Genomic DNA, 22432 nt, shown 5'->3' with positions numbered 1-22432 from the left:
CATGTTCATCCGGTAACGAGCGAGTCTGGCATCACAACCCTGTCTCTCTTTATTTTGTCCCTGAGTGGGGTGGGGGCGGGGTGGAGGGCCGAGGGGTTTGGTTTAGATCCACGTTCACCAGCCATTAAGGTTGCTACCTGCCTGGCACGAGATAACCGCAGACATTTACATAAGCTTTCAACACAAATCCGATTGTTTGAAAAGCTCTCATTTTTAACCAGAGTGGCTGAGAAGTTCCTTCAAAATGTATGTGATTTAAACTTGTGAAAAACTCGTGTTGATTTTACAAACTAGGCATGGGATCTTAACCCACGGAAACATGGTTTATCATTTACCAAGGAGGTTTGGTCTTTGTTGTGTTTTCGTATTACTCTTTCTTGATGTCAGATGTGACAATAGGACGGAAGCACTTTTTCAGAATTTTGCGTGGCTACGTGTGCTGTTTTAAAGCACTGCTCTGACAGACTGGGCTCTCCGTGCCGCCAGACGGAGACATGGGGTTTGATTCACTGATCAAACCCACCGAGCGGGTCTCCGTTGAAAAGCTCCTCGAGTCACCCTCGGTTGGGGGCGGCGGTGGTGGTGGCACGTCCCATTTGCAAAGATGAAGCATTTGGGGGGGGGACCTTGGAGCTGTTGCTAAGGTTAGGAGAAGGGATTTGTCATCTCTCCCTGTCAGCGAATCATGCCGGAAGCCAGCCCCCCAGAGATTGCAGTGAGAACAAATGGAAGGTACCAGAATGCTAACAGTCAATTCGTGTTTCCAAATAATACCACACTTCAAAAACCAGACCCGCAGGTGCCCCCAAGTTACCAAAACCGGCCGCAAATTTGTAACTCTTGCACTTCGGTCTGTTATGTCACGTGCCCGTGTGGGGACCCGGAAGAAAAGCGGTTTCGAAAGGGAGCGGTCAGTTCTGTGGTGAGCGCTGGTTTCTCTGGATGAGAAGTTGGAATTGCCACTTTATTTCATCAAAAGACGCTCTTATTTTGAGGAAACTCGTTTGAAATGCAAACGAAGCTTCTCTCTGGAGCCTGCACAGCTTCGTTGCTTCTCATTAGGACGTCACAGCCTCAGTAGCCGGCGCTTCTGTGCTCAGGAGGCGCGCAGGCCGGTCCGAAGGGGTTTGAGGCCCAATGGGCCGGTTACACCGATGAACAAGTCGAAAGTTTTCAGAACGTTTTGCTTTAAGCCAGGTGCACGAGTTAGAGTTGCTTTTTGGGACTGGCGTTTATGCAGCTGAGAATCAAACCTGACACTACTCTTGGCCGCTTGACTGAAGCCATTTTAAAATAGTACAACTGTCCCTGAATGATCCCCCTCCCCCCTCCTCATTGTACTAGCAGCAAATCTTCCTTTCTTCTTCGTCTGCGGTATGGATGCGATTTTCTGTTATTTGGGGGAAAGAAGGGAGGTAAACCTATACAAAAAACGTTTAGTGTTTGCAATGAATGATATGTTTTCAGTTCACTACTATTATTTTAAATTTTCTGCGATACTGTGATGTAGTAATGTAGTGTGTGTGTATATATATATGTATATGTTAATTTACATTCATCCCGAGTATAATAGAAGCTTTAATTTTTAAGAAACCTATGTTAGCCTATAGCCTTTGAAATAATTTTCCTTAAATTGATATGCAAAGAGAGTATCCCTGCCTGTGTCAATAGACTTTGATGTATGTTTTCTTAAATCATTTTATCTTATATATTTACACACGTGTGTATGTGTCTGGTAGCCCCTGATGAAAATCTCTACAAATGTGAAAAATCCGTTGCTCTCCAGGCCGGCATTCTGCTGTGGGGAGACCTGGGTTTGATTTCCTGTTTTTGGCACTGTGAACTAGAGTGTACGTGCTCCAGAGACAGCTTTCTGCTTTGAAAGCAAGGGACCAAGTGTCTTGTGTTGCACAGTAGTAAAACCTCTTTAGCTATTTGTGTGTGTGGGTGGGGGGGGGGGTGTTGATGGGCTCTGAAAGGAGTCTTGTCTAGTACACTTCACTGGAAGGAGGCTGCCCAGGACCTAGAGCTTGATTGTGGGAGACGAGAAGCATGCTAGGTTGAAGGACAATTGCTTAGTGGGAAAAAATTAGGAAACCCTTGTCATTTCTCTGTTAGGCAGGAAACAGAGATGTCCTTAGAAGAAGGGGGAGCACAGGAGCATGTTTTATTAACAGTTAATGGAAGAAAATTAATGCTAATTTATTCGTCATACACACCATGCAATTTGTTAGAAAAGTAAAAGAATAGTTTGAAATTCTTTGGTCAATTGATGGATTCCTATGTTAGGGGCATAGAAATGAAACTCAACATTAAGCAGACAAACACCCAAGCCCACAGGCTACATAAATGCTGAATAAAACCAGCTTCACAATAGAACTCTGAAAAGCGAGGGGGAAGAAGCCTAATGAATGATTGAATATGACCTTAGCAAAATCCCTGGCGTGTTGTTGAAAGATCATTCATTTCCAGCTTAGATGTCAAGATGGGCTCCAGTAACCAGGAAAAAAAGAGAGCTTGAGTCGGTACTTACTGAGTTTTAAAAATCTTTACAACTCAGTGCATTAGACTAATCATTAAAGGGCTTCTCGAACTGAATTTTGAGCGGTCACTGTGTAGACCTGTGGTTTAGGCCCAGGGAAACCAAATTAAAAAGATAGGAATAATTCACAAGACATGAATGTATCAATATCCTGCTTTTATGAAGTAGAACTTCAAAAACTGGATGTAGAGCCTGGCAGAATGTACTTTTGTCATGCTGATACCATTGTAAGAAAGACTTACAACTAAGAGATCAATTGTGCCTTAGAGTATTTGCAAATTACTTGTCCAGTTTCTAAGAGGAAGATATTAAAAAAACCCCAAATCTACTTTTTTTCATTTTTAAGTGGCCCATTTGGAAGAAATGATAAATTCTTTTATGTTTTAAAATATGTATTGTTATTACCGCATCAGAAAATAAGTACTTTAGTGAGTCATCTTTTTTGTGTGCGTGCTACCCGGAAGCTTTGTAAGGAAAGCAAATGTACCGTATTTGTTTTCCCAAATACCTAAAAATTTATACATGAACCAGCGGTGGACATCATGTGAGGAGCCTTGAAAGAAGTGTGAAAATACTCCAGTTGAATAAGGGCACCGTGAACTGTATTTCTCATTCTTCATTAACATACTTACAGACGGGCAGGTTAGCACTCTCTGGGATTCTCCGCCGGGCTGGGCACCGTGCTCCCCGCAGCGCCCCTGCCGATGCCCTCCCTGCCTCTTGTCAAGGATGGACGCGGTTGTGGGGGGGGGGGGGGAGCTAAATGTAGAAGAGAGTGGGTGCTGCCAGTGCACGTTTTTCTCCTAACCCCTCCTCGTGTATGAAAATGTCAGTCCTTTGTTCCCATCTAATTTTAGTACATCCTGGCTAAAAAAAAAAAAAAAAAAAAAGCCCCCGTTAGGATGCTTTCCAACCATGGAACTTTGAGGGTGGGGTGGGCGGGGGAAGGGTAGAGGAAGGAGCAGTTTACATTCCATGTCCGGCTGCCTTTCTGCTACAGCATCTCGCCCTTACTCTGTTGATTTTGGTAATGAAATAAATTTCGATGCACTGAAGCAGCAGTAATTAAGTTTTCCTTCCATGTCCTCAACAAGAAGCCTAGCTGGAGTCTGAATGGGGAAAATCATAATATGGCATTTAATAAAACATACTGGGCTGAATTAAAGAGCTGTATGCAAGTTTTGGAAGACAGGCCTGAAGTTGTGAATGAAAAACACTGCACATTGTCTTATTTATAAAATGTAACCTTTGAGGCCCAGTTGTGAGTCAGCGAAAGGGCTTCTATGCTGTTGTTTTGAATGGGAATAATACTTGCTGACTTTTGAGAAGCAATCCTAAACGAGGCCCACGAGTCAGAGCTGTTTATTCCGTGTGGGAGCCCTAACATGTCTAGCAGGAAAGCTCTGATTTTGTGAAGAGAACCAGTTGGGTCAAAAAAAAAAAAAAAAAAAAAAAAAAAAATTGATACTATAGTTTGCTCAAGAGAGAGGATTGAATTCCATATAGCCTCGTAGGTTGGAAGTGCCGACTAGTGTGGTTATTATTTAATTAAAAAGTAATTAACTGGATTAAACTATGAGGGGGATTCCACAGACTGGACCTCACTGTGAAATAAGCGTGTGTCTTGGAGAAGTTTGTTCATTTAGTGCTCTGAGGTTTCCTCCTGGAATCTCTGTATGGTGAAGGTGCTAACGTAACCAGAAGTCAGAGGGATCATCTTATTATTACTAAGTCCATTTGATTAATGATTTAATTTATGACAAATGCAGTGTCAGATTATTTTCTGGCCTTGAAATTTGATTTGTTTTGGTTCCTTTCATTCTATAGTAACAGAGTGTTTAAAATCTGGTAAGTAGTAGAATAAATATGAAAGAGAAATGATTATTTTGAAATACTCCATTTGGGAGGAAAAAACGATTGCAATATAGGCAGGTCGCTTTCCTTTTCTGGGGTTCAGGTTTCGTCTCTGTAAAATGAGGGTGGTCAGTAGGTGATATTTAAAGTTCTCCACCCTGGTGCTGGTCAGCTTGGGCTGCCGTTGGCTAGGTAGCTTAAACAACAGGAATTTACTTTTCACAGTCTGGAGACCGGGAAGTCCAAGATCAAGGTGCCAGCAAGGCAGGCTTCATTTTGAAGCCTCTGCTCTTGGCATGTAGGCAGCTGCCATCCCCCTGTATGTTCACACGAGCCCCTTGTGCATGCCTACAAGGGAGAGAGAGAGAGCACGAGAGCAGGTTCTCTTGTGTGTCTCATAAGGGTGCCGATTCCGTCATGAGAGCTCCGCCTGCCTGACTTCACCTAACCCTGATTACCTCCCAGAGGCCCCATTTCCAAACATCATCACATTGAGGGTTAAGGCTTCAACTTGTGAATTTGGGAGGGGGTTGACACAAACATTCAGTCCATAATACCTGCTGAAGTTGATCTAAGGTTTAGAGATGGGTCTGCAAAATAGGTTTCCACAATAAATGTTTATTTATTTATTTTGAGAGAGAATCCGAAGCAGCCTCTCCGTGCTGTCGGCACAGAGCCCAATGAGGGGCTCAGTCTCATGAACCGTGACATCATGACCTGAGCTGAAGAGTCAGATGCTTAACCAACTGAGCCACCCAGGTGCCCCAGGTTTCTGCTATATATGGGAAGTTTAAATACTCCCATTAGCTAAGAATCAGTTATTAGGTCATTTTACAGTTCTTTTAAACAACGGTATCTATGTGTGTGAAAAAATATATGTACGTATAATAAAACATTTGGAGCATAAAATCACATATTTTTCCATCTATAAAACATCTTTGTACATTCATTGGTAAACTTCAGATTTGAGTATTGTTTGTCCCTGGTGATATATTTGATAATTTAGTTCGTATTCGTTTGACCATAGTATATTTTATCCAAGAAACTTAGAAGTTTACATCTGATTGTTTAGTCTGCTTGGATTGTATGTATAGAAAGATCGAGATCAAGATTGGGCCTGAGTAGGCACACAGGACTCACACTGACAGGTGACCTAATTTAGCACCCTGCAGCCCCAGGGCGCTGAGGCTTCTACCTTCTCATGCCGCACAGAGACCCTCGCTCGGGTGCAGTGCGTGAGTGTGCCCTTCTTAGGCCTTGTACCTCTCTGGGCTACTGCCTTCCTGTCCTGTACCTGCTTCTCCCCTCAGTGACACCGAAGTATGTTAACGGTGCTGGGAAAGTGCCTAGTGGATAGCATACACTTACTTAAACTTGGTTTCCCTTCAGAACATTTCTTTGGAGCAGGTTTGAGAAACGGAGACAGAAACAGTTGTGTAGACTTCACGTAATAGGGGTGTGAATGAGTATTAAGTAAGAAAAATCAATGTGAAGCCACTTAGCATGATTCCTAGCAAATGCCAGTGCCAGGTAAATATTCTCTCCTCCAAGAATCTGTCTTCCCGTTGGGGCTGATAGATTGACTTGTTTGAGATTTTACCCCTCAGTGCCACTGAGTTATGTCTTCAGGTCCACTGTATTCCAAGAGTGTTTTGATGGCGGGGAGAGGCCAAGTGGTGGATAGAGGTGAGTACGAGTGAAAATTTGGAACAGGTGGGCCTTCCAGAATTTCTTAAAAAACCGTTCTGTGTAGCTGCTGCTTCTTTAGTCATTTTCAACAAATGATCTTTATGATGTGTTTTAGCAAACTCTAAGGATACTCACATTTAAGGTCGTTATCTGTTTAAATGGTAATTATTTAGTAATAAATGTAGGTATGATGGGGAAAATGTTCATTTGGATGCATGTGAATTGAAAAACAAATGGCCAAGGACATGATGCACCTTCCATCATTAGGTCTGAATGCTAAGGTGTTATTTCCAACAAGGGAACTGAGAGCAGGTCCTTCGGCTAACCATGCATCAGGTTCAATGAAAGTTGAATTGGATTTGGGTCTTACCTGGCTTTGAGGAAGCAGTGGGGCAGGATTTTATCATTGATTTCCACCTTGCATCATCTAGGTTGAATTTCCTTGATCAGTGAGTTGTATTTTGTTTCCTCGTTTTATGTTGAGTTAACGGTGCCATTCACAGTGACATTTCAAAGTTTGAGGTTGGTTAATACTTTAAATAGTTTATCTGATTTGACCTTAGTTTATAGTGGAACTGACAGTGTAGTATGTTGTGTACATCGAATCAGTTGTTTATCCTACCTAGTCTAGAAAACATTTGGTTTTCAGATTTGTATACTTAACCTTTTTTATTGGTGGGTAAGTGAATATCCCAGTGCCTGGACCCGGCTTAGTGTGACTAGAGAAATACTGGCCAGAATAGTGTCACTTTCTCTAGTCATCCTCAAAGAGCCGAAGTCTTTGAACTATTTTTTAAAAACTCTATAGAGATGAGATCAATATGATAAGGAGGTATGTCCCTAGGATGGACATAATAAAAGCTTCCCTGAGTTAGGGAGTTTAGTGCTATGGTGGTTAAATAACCTGGATTTGATCACGACTTTTGTTTTTTGGGGAGGGTTTTTTTGTGAAAGTTAAGAGAAGCTGTAAAGTAGTAGTTAAAAAGCAAGCTAACTTCTCATACCACTTCTTCTTGGTTTCAGGTCAGGGGCAGGGTATGTGCATACAAAATAGGCAAGGCCAGTCCCTCTTATAATGGATACAATAAAACAAAACATCTTTGCTTTTGGTTAAAACAGAAGGTTGACAAACTGCTGAGGAGAGTTAAGAAATTCACAGGCTAATATACTATGTGGGGCACATGTTCTTTTCATACTGCTCCCAAGGATGTTCTACCCTTTGGAGCCAGAGACCGATTATTTTCCTTGATATTTTAAACCCAAAGGATTCAGTCTTTACATTGGGTATTTAAACTCTGTGAAATCACAAACTGTATGTCGTTTCACCGTTTCCTTTCTACATAATGAAAATGAAATTCACTCGGTTTCATTTTTATGGGGATAGGCAGGATAGCAGTGGCTTTGAGCATATCACTAGGGATGAGTTAAAAATAGATTTTTCTCGAGGCAGTGACATTATATGGTAGACAGTTGACAGGAGAGAAAACTTAAGGCAAATTTTGGGCTTGTGTCATAAATACCAAATCTGAATTCCACTAAAGTCTATATAAGAAAAAAATGGAAAAGATTTTCATTTGAAGATGATAGCAGAAACATTTAGTCTGGCTGTGCTGTTGAAATATTTTCTAGATAAAACTCAGTGTATAACAATATGAAGATACTGTCACTTGTTTTTAGCTGTGTTTTTGGTGGAGGGTCTGAGGCCAAGCTAGGTTATGGGTGAGTAACCATGTTAACAGTGATATCAATTAGAGTCTCCTTCAGCTCAGATCATAAATAGATCAGGGAAAGGTCAGGAATGAATTATGCTTTTCATTGTTACTATTAAAATAGTAACACAGGTTTGATAAGTTTTACATACACCAGTAACTTTGAATGTAAATTGTGAAGAGCCTTCATTGTATTCCTTTTGTTTATTTACCATGCAGAAACTTTTCACTGTCTTCCTTTTTCATGCTGGTGTTTTCTGGTAGCACATAACACCAATAGCTACTATTGCAAAAAAAAAAAAAAAATATATATATATATATCCATATATATATAGATAGATAGATATCTATATATCTATCTATCTATATATCTCAAAGTTAAATAAGTTTTAACTGTTGCTCTGTTCTTTTTAGCTTGCATTACCCAGAGCTCTTCATCCAGTGAGTTGCAAGCGTGACATTTGCTGTGTTTTCAGCACCTGCCAACTTGGAAACCAGGGTTTGTGCTCAGGACTTAGGCTTACAACCCACACTTTGTGGTGCACAATGCTGTCCCAGCTGGCATGCTTCGTACCTCAATGGTGCTAGACGTTTGGTTACAAAGCTGTGCGGATTCACATGCGCTGATTTCAATAGGCATTCCGCTTCAAGCTGCTTTCAACTCTCATTTTGTATCAAAGGAGTTAGATTGGTATCGTTAAATTCACTGCCATGGTTATTTTTCAATGAAAATACATTTGTTTTATTTAGTTCTTGAATCAAAAAGTAACTTTGTCTTCAAGAATCGAAGTGCCTCTTAAAAAAGGTGTGTATATAGATAGGGGAGATACCTCTCTCTCTATGTGTAGATATTTCTACTTACCTACCTACCTACCTACCTACCTACCTACCTGTCTGTCTGTCTATCGATATGAGAGAGATTCCAGCCAGAGCTATAATTCCTTTTCCTCAGTGGAAAAGTTTCAGAACACAATATAAAAGATCAGAAAGGAAAGAATGGAAGGATTAGTGTGTCCTAACATGCATGTGTAGGTAGGGCTGTTAGTTGTAGCTGGCTCATAGATGAATAAAATCTACATTAGAAAATTGTCCCCATAGTAGATTCAGATTTTTGGCTTTTATCTGTAACCAAAAACTTTCCATATTTTCCAAGGAAATGTATTTTGCTAACTTGTTTTCCGTAGCCAGTCTTTTTGAAAATGCTTCAGGTGGACTTGGTGGTGTTTGTCTTCCCATCATCTATTATAAGCAACTTTAAAAGGTTCTGCTTTATAAAAGATCTTTTCAGATTTAGAAAGGACAGTGTGAAATGTGAATGACTGGCTTTTAATACAACAGTTGTGACAAAGAGGCAGTGGCTTTTGGAAGCCGAATAAAGGGGTTAATACGCACACATCTGCGTACTGTGCTGTTGGGTCCAATGTATAACAAGTTTGATGTTTGTTTCATTCACTTTATTCTAAAAAAGAATATACTGTGTTATTCTCAGAGACAAACTAGTTTATGACTTTTTAGTGGTGAGCTCTTTTTACAGCTATAGGCACACACAGATTTGATGGGTTAAACTGAACAACATTGACTGGTACTTGATCAGACTTCAAAGCTTAGCTCCTTGTTGCTTGAATATCACATTCATCTGCTTCTAAAGGCACAAAAATAAAACACCCACTAACTACCTAGGACACTCCTTAGTGCCTATCAGAATCCAACCTTTACCCTCCTCTGCACAAATGTGCTTAGGTGAATACTTTATTAGCTTGTTGATACAAGTTATAGTTGGTTACACCCTTTCTTAATAAAATACACCCTTACTGTCTCCTATTGCTTAAGAGCTTTACACTTGGAATAGGGCAACTCTGTAGTGTAGAATTTAATTCAGTTTAAATTCTCCCAGACAGTTTTGAGGAGACATGATGGATGTGTGCTGTACACACAGGCGTTCCTCCCTTTGGTGGTTCTGCTTTGAGAGGGGCCAGGAGAGGCAATATTGCTGTGCGTTATCCCTGTTTCATTGATCGGTCTTGGAGGGAGACCGTATGGGATCCCTGCATCTTACCCTGTTAGTGTTGGTCAATGATAATGGAAAAGTTACAAGTGATCATTTCGGATTATTTATGGATTTATTCCTAAATTGACTTACGAATTTGTGTTTAGTTGCCTGGTAGTGCTCTAAATCTGGTTTCGATTTGGTTTTGACCTTTAAGGATTGAACAAAGGTAGACACCCCCCCCCCCCCAATACAGCTTACATTGTTTTACATCCAGAGTTCAGCTGCATTTATATTTGCGCTTCTGAATTGAGCAAAACTGTAATATACAACCTTTGGGTAGGACTTTTTAAGTAATAAACAACTATGTAGTATACAGCCTTAAAGAGTGGGGGTGTTTTAGATGTATAGGACTTAACTGCATAATGTGGAAAGAGCCACATAGTATCTGGAAGGTAAAGCAATCCAGGCCTTAATGTATATACCGGTTAGCTTTTGGAGATTCAAATTAAGTACATGAGAAATAGCCATTCATTGGTTAGTAGCACAACTCCTTGAGCAGGTATTTTAGTTTGTGCATTTGCAAGAAAGCCTCAGAACCAGAAAAACAGGCTGCTTTAGGTTGGAAAGGAGGCGTTGCAGTAAACGGGCTTGCCATGACCACAATCCTTGGAATTTTCTGAGACTAAAATCATCCCGAAAGAAACAAGAATCATGGTTGCAATAATTGTCTCCAGGCTCTGGACCCCTGCATTTTATTTTCTGTGTTGACCTGATGAAGTAGTAATTGTGGGAATAAGCTGAATGTTTGCCAGCAGGAGTCACTCTAGGCTTCCTCATAAAAAGTAAATTAAACTATATTCTTAAAGCTCTCAAAGGCCTAGGTGACACTGTGATAAAATGGCATTAGGGAAGTGTAGCAGTATTCTCAAATTATCCCTTGTACCTTTCTTTGTTTCACTTAGGAAGACTTAGTTCTTGCTCCTTTCAAAACTGGCCCTTGATAAATTCTTGTAAAGCAATGTTTATGGATAAGGATATCAGAATCTTAGCATTCTCCCTGTTAGCTCATTTTGGCTTTTGTGGGATGAATGGGTTATATCCCACATCACCTACTCGAATGAGTAGACTCACATCCTTCTGACTGTAGGTCATCCTAATCTTGCAGAAGAAACCACTGGCGTGAGCTGTAGCTCATGTGAAAGATGTTAGCTTATGATTTTCTGAAAAAGAATGGGTCCGGTGTGAGAGAAACTGAGATATTTCAGCAATAGCCATGAAATATAAGAGTTTCCCAAGTGCTCAAGAAGTTAATTGTTCATTTATGTTTGATACTGGGATTGAAACATTGGATTAAAACCAATTAAATGTTCCTAGAAGCAACAGAAAAAGTTTCCTGATTTATGAATAGAACCATTCAAATGGCGCAGACACAATCCATGTAAAGTAATGAGGTGTTTTGTTTTTTTGGCAAAGGAGAACACAAAACAGGCATAGGGGAGTTCTTTAAAAAAAAAAATCCTCCTCCTTAAAAATCTCTTTGGATACAAGGTCAATAAAATAACATACACTAGTAGGACGGAGTAATGGGAAATCTAGGGGTTCACTTCACAAGGAAAACAATCCCCCTCCCCCAGGTGAGCAGTACAATGAAAATGCTCTGCTTATTCTATCAGGGTTACATTCCTGAACTTAAGTCAACATCCTAAGTTACAGAACGAAACATGCTCTGCCTCTGCTTAGCAACCACAAATCCTTTCTTCACCAGTTGCATATATTTTGCATGCGGCTTCTGAAGTACACATTCCTTTATTTCGATCAGCGCCCCGAGTTAGGAAACTAGTGCTTTATTTTCCCAAAGTGTAACAACACTAACACGCCCCCCCCCGCCCCCCGCCGCCCTGCACGCCACCGTAATGATCGTTTCTTTGAAACCTCAAAACCCAACAACCCGGAAGCTGGACGTCTGAAGTCCACGCGGCCCAGGATTTTTTTGCCCCGGTTCGGGCTGGGGCGGGGGGGGGGGGGTGCGGCGGGGGGGTGGCGGGAGAGACGCCCGCGGGACCTCTGGCCCCGGGCAGCCGCGGAGGAGGGGGGGTGGTGGTGGCGGCGCGGCCCGGGCCCGGGGCCACTTCCCGCGTCCCGGGGCCTCGCAAGCGCGAGCTCGGCGCGCGGCTCAGCTCGCAGGACGCCCTCTAGCCCCGCCGGCGGCGCGCCGCGACCCCCCCACTCCCCGCCCACCGGCGGCTGCGCGCACTGCACACTCGCCCGCCGCCGCCGCCGCCGCACGCCGCCCGGCTCCTGCACGCCGCCGCCGCGCCGAGCGCCCGGGCCCGCGACGCCGCCGCCAGAGCGCCCGACCCAGCGACACGCAGCCGAGGTCGGGCGGCCCCTCGGCGGCGGCGGGCGCGGCGGGCGCGGCGGGCGCGGGCGGCCTGGCCGGGGCCGGTTAAAGGGACGAGTTGCAAACAGTTCAGGAAGTGACAAGTCGATTTCCTCCTCCCTGGGAGCCGCTCGGTACAAAGCGCTCGGCGCCGGCAGGAGAGCGTGCGCGCGGCGGACGCGCGGCGGGCAGCCGGGACGACTTGGCGAGCGCCGGCGGCGACGGCGCGGGGCCCGCGCTCGGAGCGCCCCGCCGCGCACAGTAAGCGACCCCGGGCCGCGCGGCGGCGGTGGCGGCCGAGGGGCCGGTCCCGAGCGGAGGTCCCTGCCGTGTGCGCCGCAGCCGGCGTTTGGAGGGACCCCGCTCTCGCGTGTGCTGGGCTTGCCCTTTTAAGATTTTTAAATTGTTATTATTATTTTTTTATGTTGCTGGTTTCCTTTTTTTCCGCCTTGTCTTCGGGTTGGTTCGGGCGGTTTCTCGGGGTGCTGAGTGTCGCCTCTGGTGCAGGCGTGAGACTTGTCAGAGCGCCGCCAGGGGAACGAGCCAGCCCGGCCCCTGCGGAAAAGTCTGCGCTTCCCCGGGGCGGGTGCGGGGCCGGCTGCGCCCGGGGGTGTGCTCCTCTCCGCGTCTCAAGTTGAGCCCTGGCTGGCGCCAGCGGCGAAGGCGCCGGGACCCGGGACCCGAGCGCCCCTGCTAACCCCGAAGTTCCCGCACCGTTTGCAGACAACTCTTTTGTTCGCGGAAGTTTGCGTCCGCCACCCCCGGGATGCGGACGCCCCGCGGCGGGCTCCGTGGCTGCTGGACCGGCCGGGGCGGTCGCAGTGGGGGTGAGGGGGCGTTCTGCTCCCGGCTGGGGAAGCCCGCGGGGTGGCCGCGGCGGGGGTTTTCGGAGCGGGGGGCGCCGGCGTGGCTTTGCACATGGCGAGAAGGGCCGTCCGGCACGGGCACACTGGTCGAGTCACATTTTTGCCAGTCCTTGATTTGCAAGCCTGTGGGAGTCAGCTTTCCCGCTGGGAGTTTCTCTTGGTGGGGCAGGGACGAAGGAGGCGAGGACACCTAGAATCCGGGGAGGGCCCTCGGTGTGCATTGCCCCAAGGGGCTTCTCGGGCACCCCCAGCTCCCCACCCCCGCCTGCAGACTTGGGGAACAATGCTCGAGGCGCGGGACAGAGCGGCGGAGCACGGGCGAGTCGTGCGAGCTAGCTTGCACGGGTCCTTCGCCCCCGGAAGCCCCCCGAAGCCGGGCTCCCTCCATCTGACCGCCCGGGTTCATTAACACGTACTGTACTTCGTACGATGGTGAACAAAGAACGGCTCTTTGCAGCATTTGATGAATGGGATTCTGCCTCCTATAGGCCACACTCCGAGTCTTCCATACGTTACAGTCTCCGGACTCGGTGGTGTTGGGTGAGTGGCCCCTGCGGAGGGCTGCTTCACGGGCCGGGACCCTGGGGCAGGGCATTGGTGCCGCCGCCGCCGCCGCCTCCGCCGCCGCGCTTGTCTTGCCCGAGCGGGTGCAGATGGAGCCAGGCTGACGGTTGTTCCACAGGAACAAATGTTTGTTGAATTGTTGGATGGCGGAGACAAGGGAGTGTTTTCTATTGACTGCTGCAGGAGTTGGAATGGCATTGTTTATTGGCCTGGGAAGCCAGGCAAGCGTCTTGTGCTGCCTACAACGCATTAGCAGACTTCCAAATGACATACTAGCATATGTGTTCCCAGCACTTCCCACAGGCTGGAAGGGGATCCCTCCTTGCTCCAGATCCTAGACTCCGTTGAAAGATGTCACCTGGTCTGAGGACTTGGGAGGGAATGGAGTTAGTAGACCTGGTGAAACTCACTGTTCCGGACTTGGCCGGGTTTTGGTTTCATTTTAATTTATCCACTTAGCAGCGACTTGTCTCAGTTACAGTTTTGATACTGAATTGCAGATCTGTGGGGTTTTGTTTCCCCGCCCCCAACCCCATCCCTTAACTGGCGACAGCTAGATAAAAAACCAGAAACAGCTACCTCCCGATGACAGGCCCCTGTTACTGGGAGGAGGTTTGTGTTCTAAGTGCAGGACTTGTGGCCCTCGACCCAGGGTCTGCACTTGGCTAGGGTCTGCATGCTGCCAGCGGTCCTGCAGACCCAGGAGCATGTGGCGATCCAGCTCCCAGGGCGCCGTTGCAGTCTAGGAAACTAAGGAGAGGCTTGGGGCAGGTCTGTTTTTCCCCCAAATGCCCCTCTAGAGAAGAAGGTGGTTTTAAGACCGGTTCAGATCATTTTGCCCAAGGACTTCTTATTTTCCCCTGAGAATGTGATGTTGATAACGTGACCCTTTTAACGTTGAAGAGCAGTTTTAAATAAAAGTTAGTATTGTCTGCTGCAGAAGTGGACTTGAATTCCTAAGGCTGGCAGCACGAGTGCTCCACGATTGTGATTGATAATGTTTTCAGTCAGTTTCTCCCTTCTGTTTTCAATTTAGGATACGTCGCACATGTAGTAGTGTTTTGGAAGTTCTTAAAGTTCTTTTAGGAAGACCTTTCTGTTAAGATACCTTAGAGGGGTCGTGGTGGCTCTCCTTCGTTGACATCCTACGGGAAGCCCCGTTGTTATTTCTTAGGCTCTTTCTCCCCACACCTGTCACCTCTCTCTGTCCCCCTGTTGATGACTTCACTGTCACCTGGCCTCCATTCCCCACCCTCCCCCCCCCCCCCCCCCCCCCGCAGTTCTGTGGAAGCCTGATGGGCTGCGTGTCCTTTAAGCGGGTTCAGCGGGCAGGCGCCTGACCAATGGTGGAAGGGTTGGGAAGGGCTAGCCAGCTCTCTCTTCCCCTGCTGGAGACTGGAGACCAGGCACCCCGGTACACTCTGGGAGCTGGCAGCAGGGGACGCCTCGGAGCAGGCTGGTATGTCTTTGCTGTGCTCTTTAAACAGTACGCCCTTCTCACCCACTGCTTGGTGCGGTGGTGGGTCCCGGAGACCGAGAGCCGGACCCACTGGCGGACTGTTCAGCCGATGTTGTGTCCCGGCCGTGCGACTTTTTTTGAATTGCATACTGCACGGAAACTTTTCGTTCTTGCCCTTAAAAAAAAAAGACAAAAACAAAACCAAACCTGATACAAGCAAACACGCAGGTCAACACCACTGCCATCATTAGCCGTACCACACACACCTCTCTGATGTGTAATAAAAGAAACCTGCAGGCATAATTTGTTATGTAATATGCTGATAATACAAGTTTCGGTTTTAGATGGAAACCAGATGTGGAGGGGCTCTCTTTAATTGATCCAGCAAGGGGGACACGTTAAGAGATTAACTAGCCCTTGCAAAATCCCAAAGATGATTTTTTTTTTCTGTTTGTTTGTTTTTTGTCTTGAGGGGAGACTCCTAAACCTGGGGCTTTTTTCGAGGCTTTTGCCTCTGAGCTGCTTGCTTTGCTGCAGCTGTCGTTTTTGTCAGACCCTTCCTCTCTTGAAAGAACCAGTTTGTTGCCAACACGAAGCACATGGCCCGATCTGGCTCGGCTCCGCGCAGCTTAACTCTGCTGGGCTCCACACTCCTCCTTGTCTTGTCCAGCTGCTGCCCTGCCCTGCACCCTACAAAACAGGGCCTGGCGGGGGGACTTGAGCGCTGCAAGGAATGTTGACTGGCCTCCCTCAACTCCTCTCTGAAATGTCTGATCATCCAGGGAGAGTCGCTGTTTAAACTTGCCCCGTGAATACACTTTCCAAAATCATTGCCTCTCCTCCTCTGATTAATTTCTGTGTTTGTTTCCTGCCTAACTTTATGAGGGTTCTTTCTACATGGCTGAGTCACCTTTATTATGGCCCAGGGTCGGGGACTGCACTGTAATAGCTGACCCCATTAACAGCAGTTTCATTGCGTGCTGGGATGTGAGCTTTGGAAACAAACCCCCGAGGCTTAGATACACTGATGTGCCCAGAGACTTGCTTAGAAAATTTTTGTTTTAGCGCAGTTTACATTAACATGATTAATGACCGCGCCACTGAAAAGTCTATATTCAAAAGCAATTTACCATTCCCTAGGGTTCTTCTTATGGCGAAGCAATTTTCTTTGCCAAACAACTTTGTTTTAAGGTAATTTCTTCTTTGATGTTTAATCCAAACCTCCTGTGCACACGGTTTTGGATCAAGGCTGGGGCTCCAAAAATTGTGGGTTGTGGTCTGGTGGTGCCTGCCTTAACCTTCCCGAACTCGGGTCGGAGGGCACCGGGATTCTTGATCTAAGAAAGCTCTCTGGGATCCAAAGCAGCAGCAGAGTTCGTGCGGAGCTGGTTTGGACGGACGGGAGGAAATCTTCCAGGGGGAAACTTGGCTTCAGGGTGTCTTGGAGAAGGGAAGTGAGGAGGCTGGAGCTGAGGACAAGATTTCTTTCTTTCTTTTTTTTTTTTCTTTCCTTGCATCGACTGGAGATACTTGAGCTTTAAAAAACAACAACAACAACAACAACAACAAAACAGAGACGTCTTTGCCGCAGCCACCACCACCTTCTCCTTTTCTTCTTCTCCTTTTTTTGTTAAATGTGGGTGATGGAGGGGAGGGGGGAATACTGATGGGTGGGTCTGAAAGCAGCCTTAGGAACCCGAGAAAATAAAAACACATTTGAAGGACTCTGGAAGATTTTGCATTTCAAAGGGTCCACCTTGTAGAATTTCACATCACGTCAGGGGTTATGGAGAAGTGTGACAGGCACCCCCAGCTTCTTTAATGGTTCTCCTCCTCTCCTGCTGCGGGGGGCTGCACGGGAAGCTGTCTTTTGCAGGGGGTGGGGGTGCGGCGGGGGCAGTTTGGCCAGACCGTGCCGGGGATATCTTGGAAAGAAACAACGGTGCCCCTTAGGCATCTGTAGTTCCTGGGGCCACTCTCAGGAGGTGAAAGCAAATTCTGTCGCTAAAGAGCCCATTTGACCCCAGAATGGGGGCGGGGGGGGGGGGCAGGCCAACTCCTGACTGCTCTCGCTCTTTTCCTTAGGCTCGTGGAACAAAGAAACAGATTCTCCTCCTGCACTGGTGTAATACGGTTCCCTAGTTCCCAGGATTCCGGACCATGAAAAGTTGGGCGCAGCAGGCTTCAGCCGAAATGGGTGTGGATTGTTCCAAGAATAATAGCGGTGCCCACTGGGTATTGAGGGCCTACCCTGGGCCAGAGGCGTTGCGTGTGCTCTCCAGTTTTCAAAGCATTCCTGCAGTTACAGCTGAAGGAATTGAGGCTCAGAGAGGCCAAGTAACTGGCCGAAGGCCGCACAGCTTCTAGGCCGGAGAGGGTCGTAGCTCTGTCGGGGTCTGTCTCTCTTCAGAGCCTGGTTGATTTCCACACGCGTGCTGTTGGTTGGTGCCTTCCTAAGATAGAGGCATCAGTTCTGTTTTATCTCAAAGCATAAGTTTTGCTTAGTGATGTTAACACCACAGGGAAACTTAGCAATTCTGACCCCCTCTTTGCCGTGCCCCTCCTTTTCCTACAGCTTTTAAAAAAATTTTAAAGTGGGGGGGCTTGGATTCTGGTTCTACCACAGGACCAATGGCAGTGCCTCAGTTGGGAAGATTGAAATATTTTGCTTCATCCTTACAAAAGACAGATTCACAAGAAAATGTAATTATTCCCAGTGACCTTCTAGGGGAAATGGGAAATAAATCTGTCAGCCCAGAAGAGGTATCACCATTTATTCGGATTCTGTTTTCTATTCAAAGAGATTGTTTAAAAGGGATTTCGGCATTTTTTTTTTTTTCTCTGCGTTTGTAATTCAGATCTCTCAAAGTAAACCATTTTGTGGTGCTTGCCACCCCAGATTTGTATAATATCACGTTTTGTTTACATGCCTAAAGTAATCAAATAACTGAACCCAGTTGTGCGGCCTTCAGTGTGTGGGAACTTGGTACATCCCAGCCGGGGCTGGGCAGAGGCCCTGTGTTCTGTCTCAGACACATGGCTCTTCACAGGTTGATCCTGGGTTGGGGGCTGGGGGATGGTGTGAGCATCCTGTCTCCAGCAAGACCTGCCTGGCTGGATCTCCTGCCCTAAAAAGTTTGTGGGAAATGGCTGGGGCCTCTGTGCAGAGTTTCTAGACTCTAGAGCCGTCAATCTCCACCTTGGCTGCACAGTAGAATCACCTGGAGAGCGATTTACAGAAGAAAAAAAAAAATCCCAGTGCCCACGCTCTATCCAGGACCAGTCACATCAGAATCTTGGAGAGAAGGCTCAGCATTGGTGTTAAAAAAAATTTTTTTTTAGTGTTTATTTATTTTTAAGAGAGAGAGAGAGAGAGAGTGGGAGACAGAGCACGAGTGGGGGAGGAGCAGAGAGAGAGGGAGGGAGACACAATCTGAAGCAGGCTCCAGGCTCTGAGCCCTCAGCACAGAGCCCGATGCGGGGCTCGAACCCACAAACTGTGCGATCATGACCTGCGCTGACGTTGGACGTTTAGCCAACTGAGCCACCCAGGTGCCCTCCACATTGGTGTTTTTGAAACTTGTGAGTTGATCGTGTTGTGCAACCCGAAGGAGGGATGTGGGCTGGGATAGACCCCACGCTTCCCTCAGGGACCTTCCTCTTCGGGAGTGGAATAAACCTACTGGAATTTTCTGTTGCTGCCATATCTCAGTGAAGGAGGATCTGAAAGGTACCCGTGTCTGGGCGAAGCGCCTGCTGTAGACATCATCGGGTTAGTTCCCATTTCTGTTGGGCCAAGTCTTGGGCACGCCTCCCCATGAGCAGGATTCAGCCACAACCCCTCTGAGCTGCCTTCTTTGTGGAAGGAGGAGGGCAGGTTGTGTTCAGCTGGCTGCCTCGGAGCAGTTCTCAGGTGGGCCCTGCCTCCCCGCCATCTTTGCTGGTCTTTTCAGCTTCTTGTCCCTTCTGCAGGTTTGACACATGGTGTCCCGCCGGGGTACAGGGGAGGGAAGACGCAGTTTGGGTCCCGTGCGCCTCGTGGTTGATTCTCGATGAGGAGCTGGTCCTTTCCACCTGCATTGGCCGCGACTGTCACGCTCTCCGGCCGCCTGGTTGTACCTGACTGCTCAGAACCTGTCCTCTTGCAGGCATACTTGGAATTAGGTGTCGTAGAATTATGTCTAGAGTGACCAGGGGCTGAAGAGAGCACGGACTTCTCTCACCTGCTTGTTACCTTGCGGAGGAGAAATCCAGCACCCCCCCGCGCCCCCCCAACAGGTGCGGTGACTTTCCCCAGGTCACGCAGCTGGCGCACAGAGGAACGGGAACCTTTGGCTTCTGGGTCCCCTGCTCCAGGGCTGTGTTCTCTGCTGAGAGACTTTGAAGCACAGCCTTGCTTGCGGGATGGCGTGCTGTATGTAGCACAGACCGGCAGACAGAGGAGTCCTGGTTCAGAGTTAAGGCCAGTGAAACAGGCCATCCGTGGCCCGTGGCCCACTTCAACAGTCCGTCCCATTTGTAATTTCCTTCCCTGGTGCCTACTCAGCAGGGATCCCTTAGGTTGCTCAAAGGGTAGGCTCAGTATATAAACCCCTAGTGGGGGAAACTGAGTCCCGACGGAAAAGTCCTAAAACCTTGAACTTGATGAAAAGGGTTTTGGTTGCTTTGGCCGAGGTTTGTCCACCTTCTCTTCTGGGCCCTGGTAGTGGTGGTAAATAAGGGCCCTTTCTCCCGTGCTAGCAGTTGGGTTTGGGCCTAATGAGGTGGGAAGAGGGGGCCCGTGACGCCTGCGTTCACGTAGCCGGTGCTGACCGGGCACGTGCTGAGCGTCCCGACGGGGCGCTGGGCACTCCACTTCGTGAGTTCATTTGATCCTCCGGGCAGCCTGCGGCCGAGGTGCTTGCTCTGTCCCTTGGTGGAGACACTATCCCCCCCGGAGCCAGAGGGGCAGTGGGATCTCAGCTCATCCTGGCTGGCTCCAGTCCCGCATTCTCGCCACCATGCCGCGTTCGCTCTTCGTCCAGCGCCTGCCTCGGTGGAAAGGCGGTGCGGTCCCTGCCGTAAGCCGGGTGTGTCGTCCTGGGGGCTGTTCCCGGGCCGTTACTGCCTGGGCACTGTGCTGCTACTTCCAGGAGGGGCTCGGGTGGCCCAGGGCCTCCTTTCTGGACAGCAGGGCCCGGCCGGGGCCTCTCTGCGTCCCGGTGGTTCCGGCAGTGCCCTGGATAGAGGAGGTGGCTTCGTGTGGGTCCAGTGCTCCTGCTTGGGGAGGCCACCCTCCTCCCAGCGGCCCTCTGGCTGAAGTGCCCTGACGGACAAGGCCCAGCTGGGAGAGGCCTCGGCCGCGCCTGGAATTCCCCTCGCTCTGGCATTCACGTTGGCCGGGGGCCTGGGAGCGGAGGGAGGTGCCATCTGCCGGCTGGGAGCAGCCTGTCTGCATGCTTGGAGGTGGAAGGACCGAGTCCTCCATAGCCGGCCACCTCCACGCTCTGGGTGAGGAGAAGGGGTCGTGTCCGGGGGTGGGGGGCGGGGGGGGCGTGTCTGTGGTTCTGAGGCTCCAGAGAGGGTGTGGGATGTGGGGGCCCCCGTGGTATAGTCCGGGGGGGGGCCACCCTCCTGCGAAGGCTCCTTGCTCGCCGGACTGGTTTGCGATGTGACCCTCTGGGCCCGGATTTCTCATCTTGCTGGCCCTGCCTCCCAGCCTTTTAAGGAGCCGTTAAGAGCCTGTCTGAGAAGCCCCCTCGAAGGGCGTGGTGCCGCGTGGAGGGACACAAGGTAGCAGATGCACATCGGTCCACAGGGCACAAGTTCTTCCAGGCAGAGTCCGGGGCAGGCCGCCTTGCAGCCGGGGACGAACCGCAGAGGAGCTTCGGGCAGAGCGAGGGTGGCACCCAGGTCTGTGTCACTTGGGGCAAGGGCAGCGCTGCACTCTGGAATCGGTGCCGGGGTTCAGATCCCACGTCTGCCCTTTGTTGACCATCTGCCCTTGGGCCCGTGACTCTGTCTCCCAGCCTGGGTTCCCTCATCTGGACGATGGCCATGCCGACAGCACCCGACCTGCAGGTGGGGGACACTGAGTGAGACCACGGGTGGAGACCCGTAGAGCCCAGCACGTGTTAGTGAGCGTCCTGTGCGGCCTGTGGCAGGCGCGTGCTGTTGGGAGGACAGGTGGAGGGCTGGGAGGGCAAGGGGAAGACAAGGACAGTTGTCCTCATGGTCTCAGTGGGTGACAGGGCGAAGCACAGAGCTGAGCTCGGCTGGAGGGGCCAGATGGGGGTGGGTAGAGGCTTTCGTCACCCAGCATTCTCCATTCTTGAGGTGTCTTGGGAGTTTTTCAGGAGGAAGGGTTGAAGGCATGTGTTATAATTTAGTCTGCAGTGTGTTTCTGAACAAGAGTTAAGACTGGTGAAATCTCTTAAGCTTTCTCTTTAGGAAACAAAATCTCTGTTTACCAAAAGTGACCGACTTTGGTCCTAAACCTGGAAAAGTAAATTGGCGTGAGCGTTGCAGTGCGGCCTCAGGACCGGGGCTGTGTTCTCGCCAGCCTCTGAGTGTGAGGGTGCCCCTTGCAGGCCTCCAGGGTTGCTCACCTCTGGACTGAGTGGGAGGCGCCTTTACCCCCTTCGTAGATCCGCTCTGGATTCTTTGCAGCTGATGTCGTTATTTGGTCTTGTCCCCTCTTTCGCGTCCACAAGCTGCCTTCACAGCTGCATGCAGCATGGTGCAGGGCATAGTGTCACTGCTGGGGGTGTTCGCCCCCCAGCCGGGCCGCCTCTTGCCGACCCCTGGCGTGTGATTCCATTTGACTCTGGACCCCTGCGCCGCCTGAACATGACCGGCCATCCCTCCAGGAGCCAGAGCTCATCTAAGCTCGTCCCAAGTTTTTGAACCAAGCCCTTGACCCAGCTGACAGAGAGAACAGCCTTTACCCTCTTCAGTGGTCACTGTGCTTCTCTTGGCGCAAGCCGGTGATTCCTGACGGTCTCTGCCCACGTGTCTTCTGAGCATTACGCCCCGTCAGCCCCAGCCTGGCATCCTGCAGGGTGAACAGGGGGGACCATCTTGGCATGTGAGATTGCCTACTGGACTTTGGGCAGCTTTGAGGGAGACCCCGTTGGTACTGGAGTGGGAAGGCTTGGTATTATTTACGGGGTTCTGGGCAGGGGCCCTGACTCCAAGCTGCAGCAGCCCCTTCCCCTCAGAGGCCGGCATGGGTAGTTGGGGCTGGCCTTGGAGAGCCCCCTGCAGAGGACCCACCAAGGTGACTGGGCTCAGCTGGCCTTGACACAGACCCTCTTCTTGGCATCATGGAGCTTTGTGACTGTGGGGCTCTGTGTGAGGGAGGCAATAACTAAGGCCTCTGGTCTTGGTGGATGTGACAG

General features: G+C 48.7%; 2 protein-coding genes across 3 annotated transcripts in view; both read left to right on the top strand.

Annotated features, from left to right (window-relative positions):
* Positions 1-17964, top strand: part of EEF1AKMT2 (EEF1A lysine methyltransferase 2) — a 38358-nt gene extending 20394 nt beyond the window's left edge. Inside the window, exon 6 of the mRNA XM_027063343.2 lies at positions 17139-17964. Within this exon, the coding sequence (XP_026919144.1) occupies positions 17139-17182 (44 nt within the window). The 3' untranslated portion in view covers positions 17183-17964. The remainder of the gene's footprint in view (positions 1-17138) is intronic.
* FAM53B (family with sequence similarity 53 member B) overlaps positions 12183-22432 on the top strand; it is a 109354-nt gene continuing 99104 nt past the window's right edge. Inside the window, exon 1 of one of the 2 annotated variants that reach the window (XM_027063333.2) lies at positions 12183-12425. The gene's annotated coding sequence lies outside the window, so the exon portion shown is untranslated. Of the gene's footprint in view, positions 12426-19418; positions 20544-22432 lie in introns of those variants that run through there. The other variant, XM_053207060.1, reaches the window with a different exon arrangement.

This window comes from Acinonyx jubatus, chromosome D2 (assembly GCF_027475565.1).
Source record: "Acinonyx jubatus isolate Ajub_Pintada_27869175 chromosome D2, VMU_Ajub_asm_v1.0, whole genome shotgun sequence".
In the NCBI taxonomy this organism is placed as follows: domain Eukaryota; kingdom Metazoa; phylum Chordata; class Mammalia; order Carnivora; family Felidae; genus Acinonyx; species Acinonyx jubatus.
Note: the sequence above shows the minus strand (reverse complement) of the source record. Positions and strands in the feature narration are given on the sequence as shown.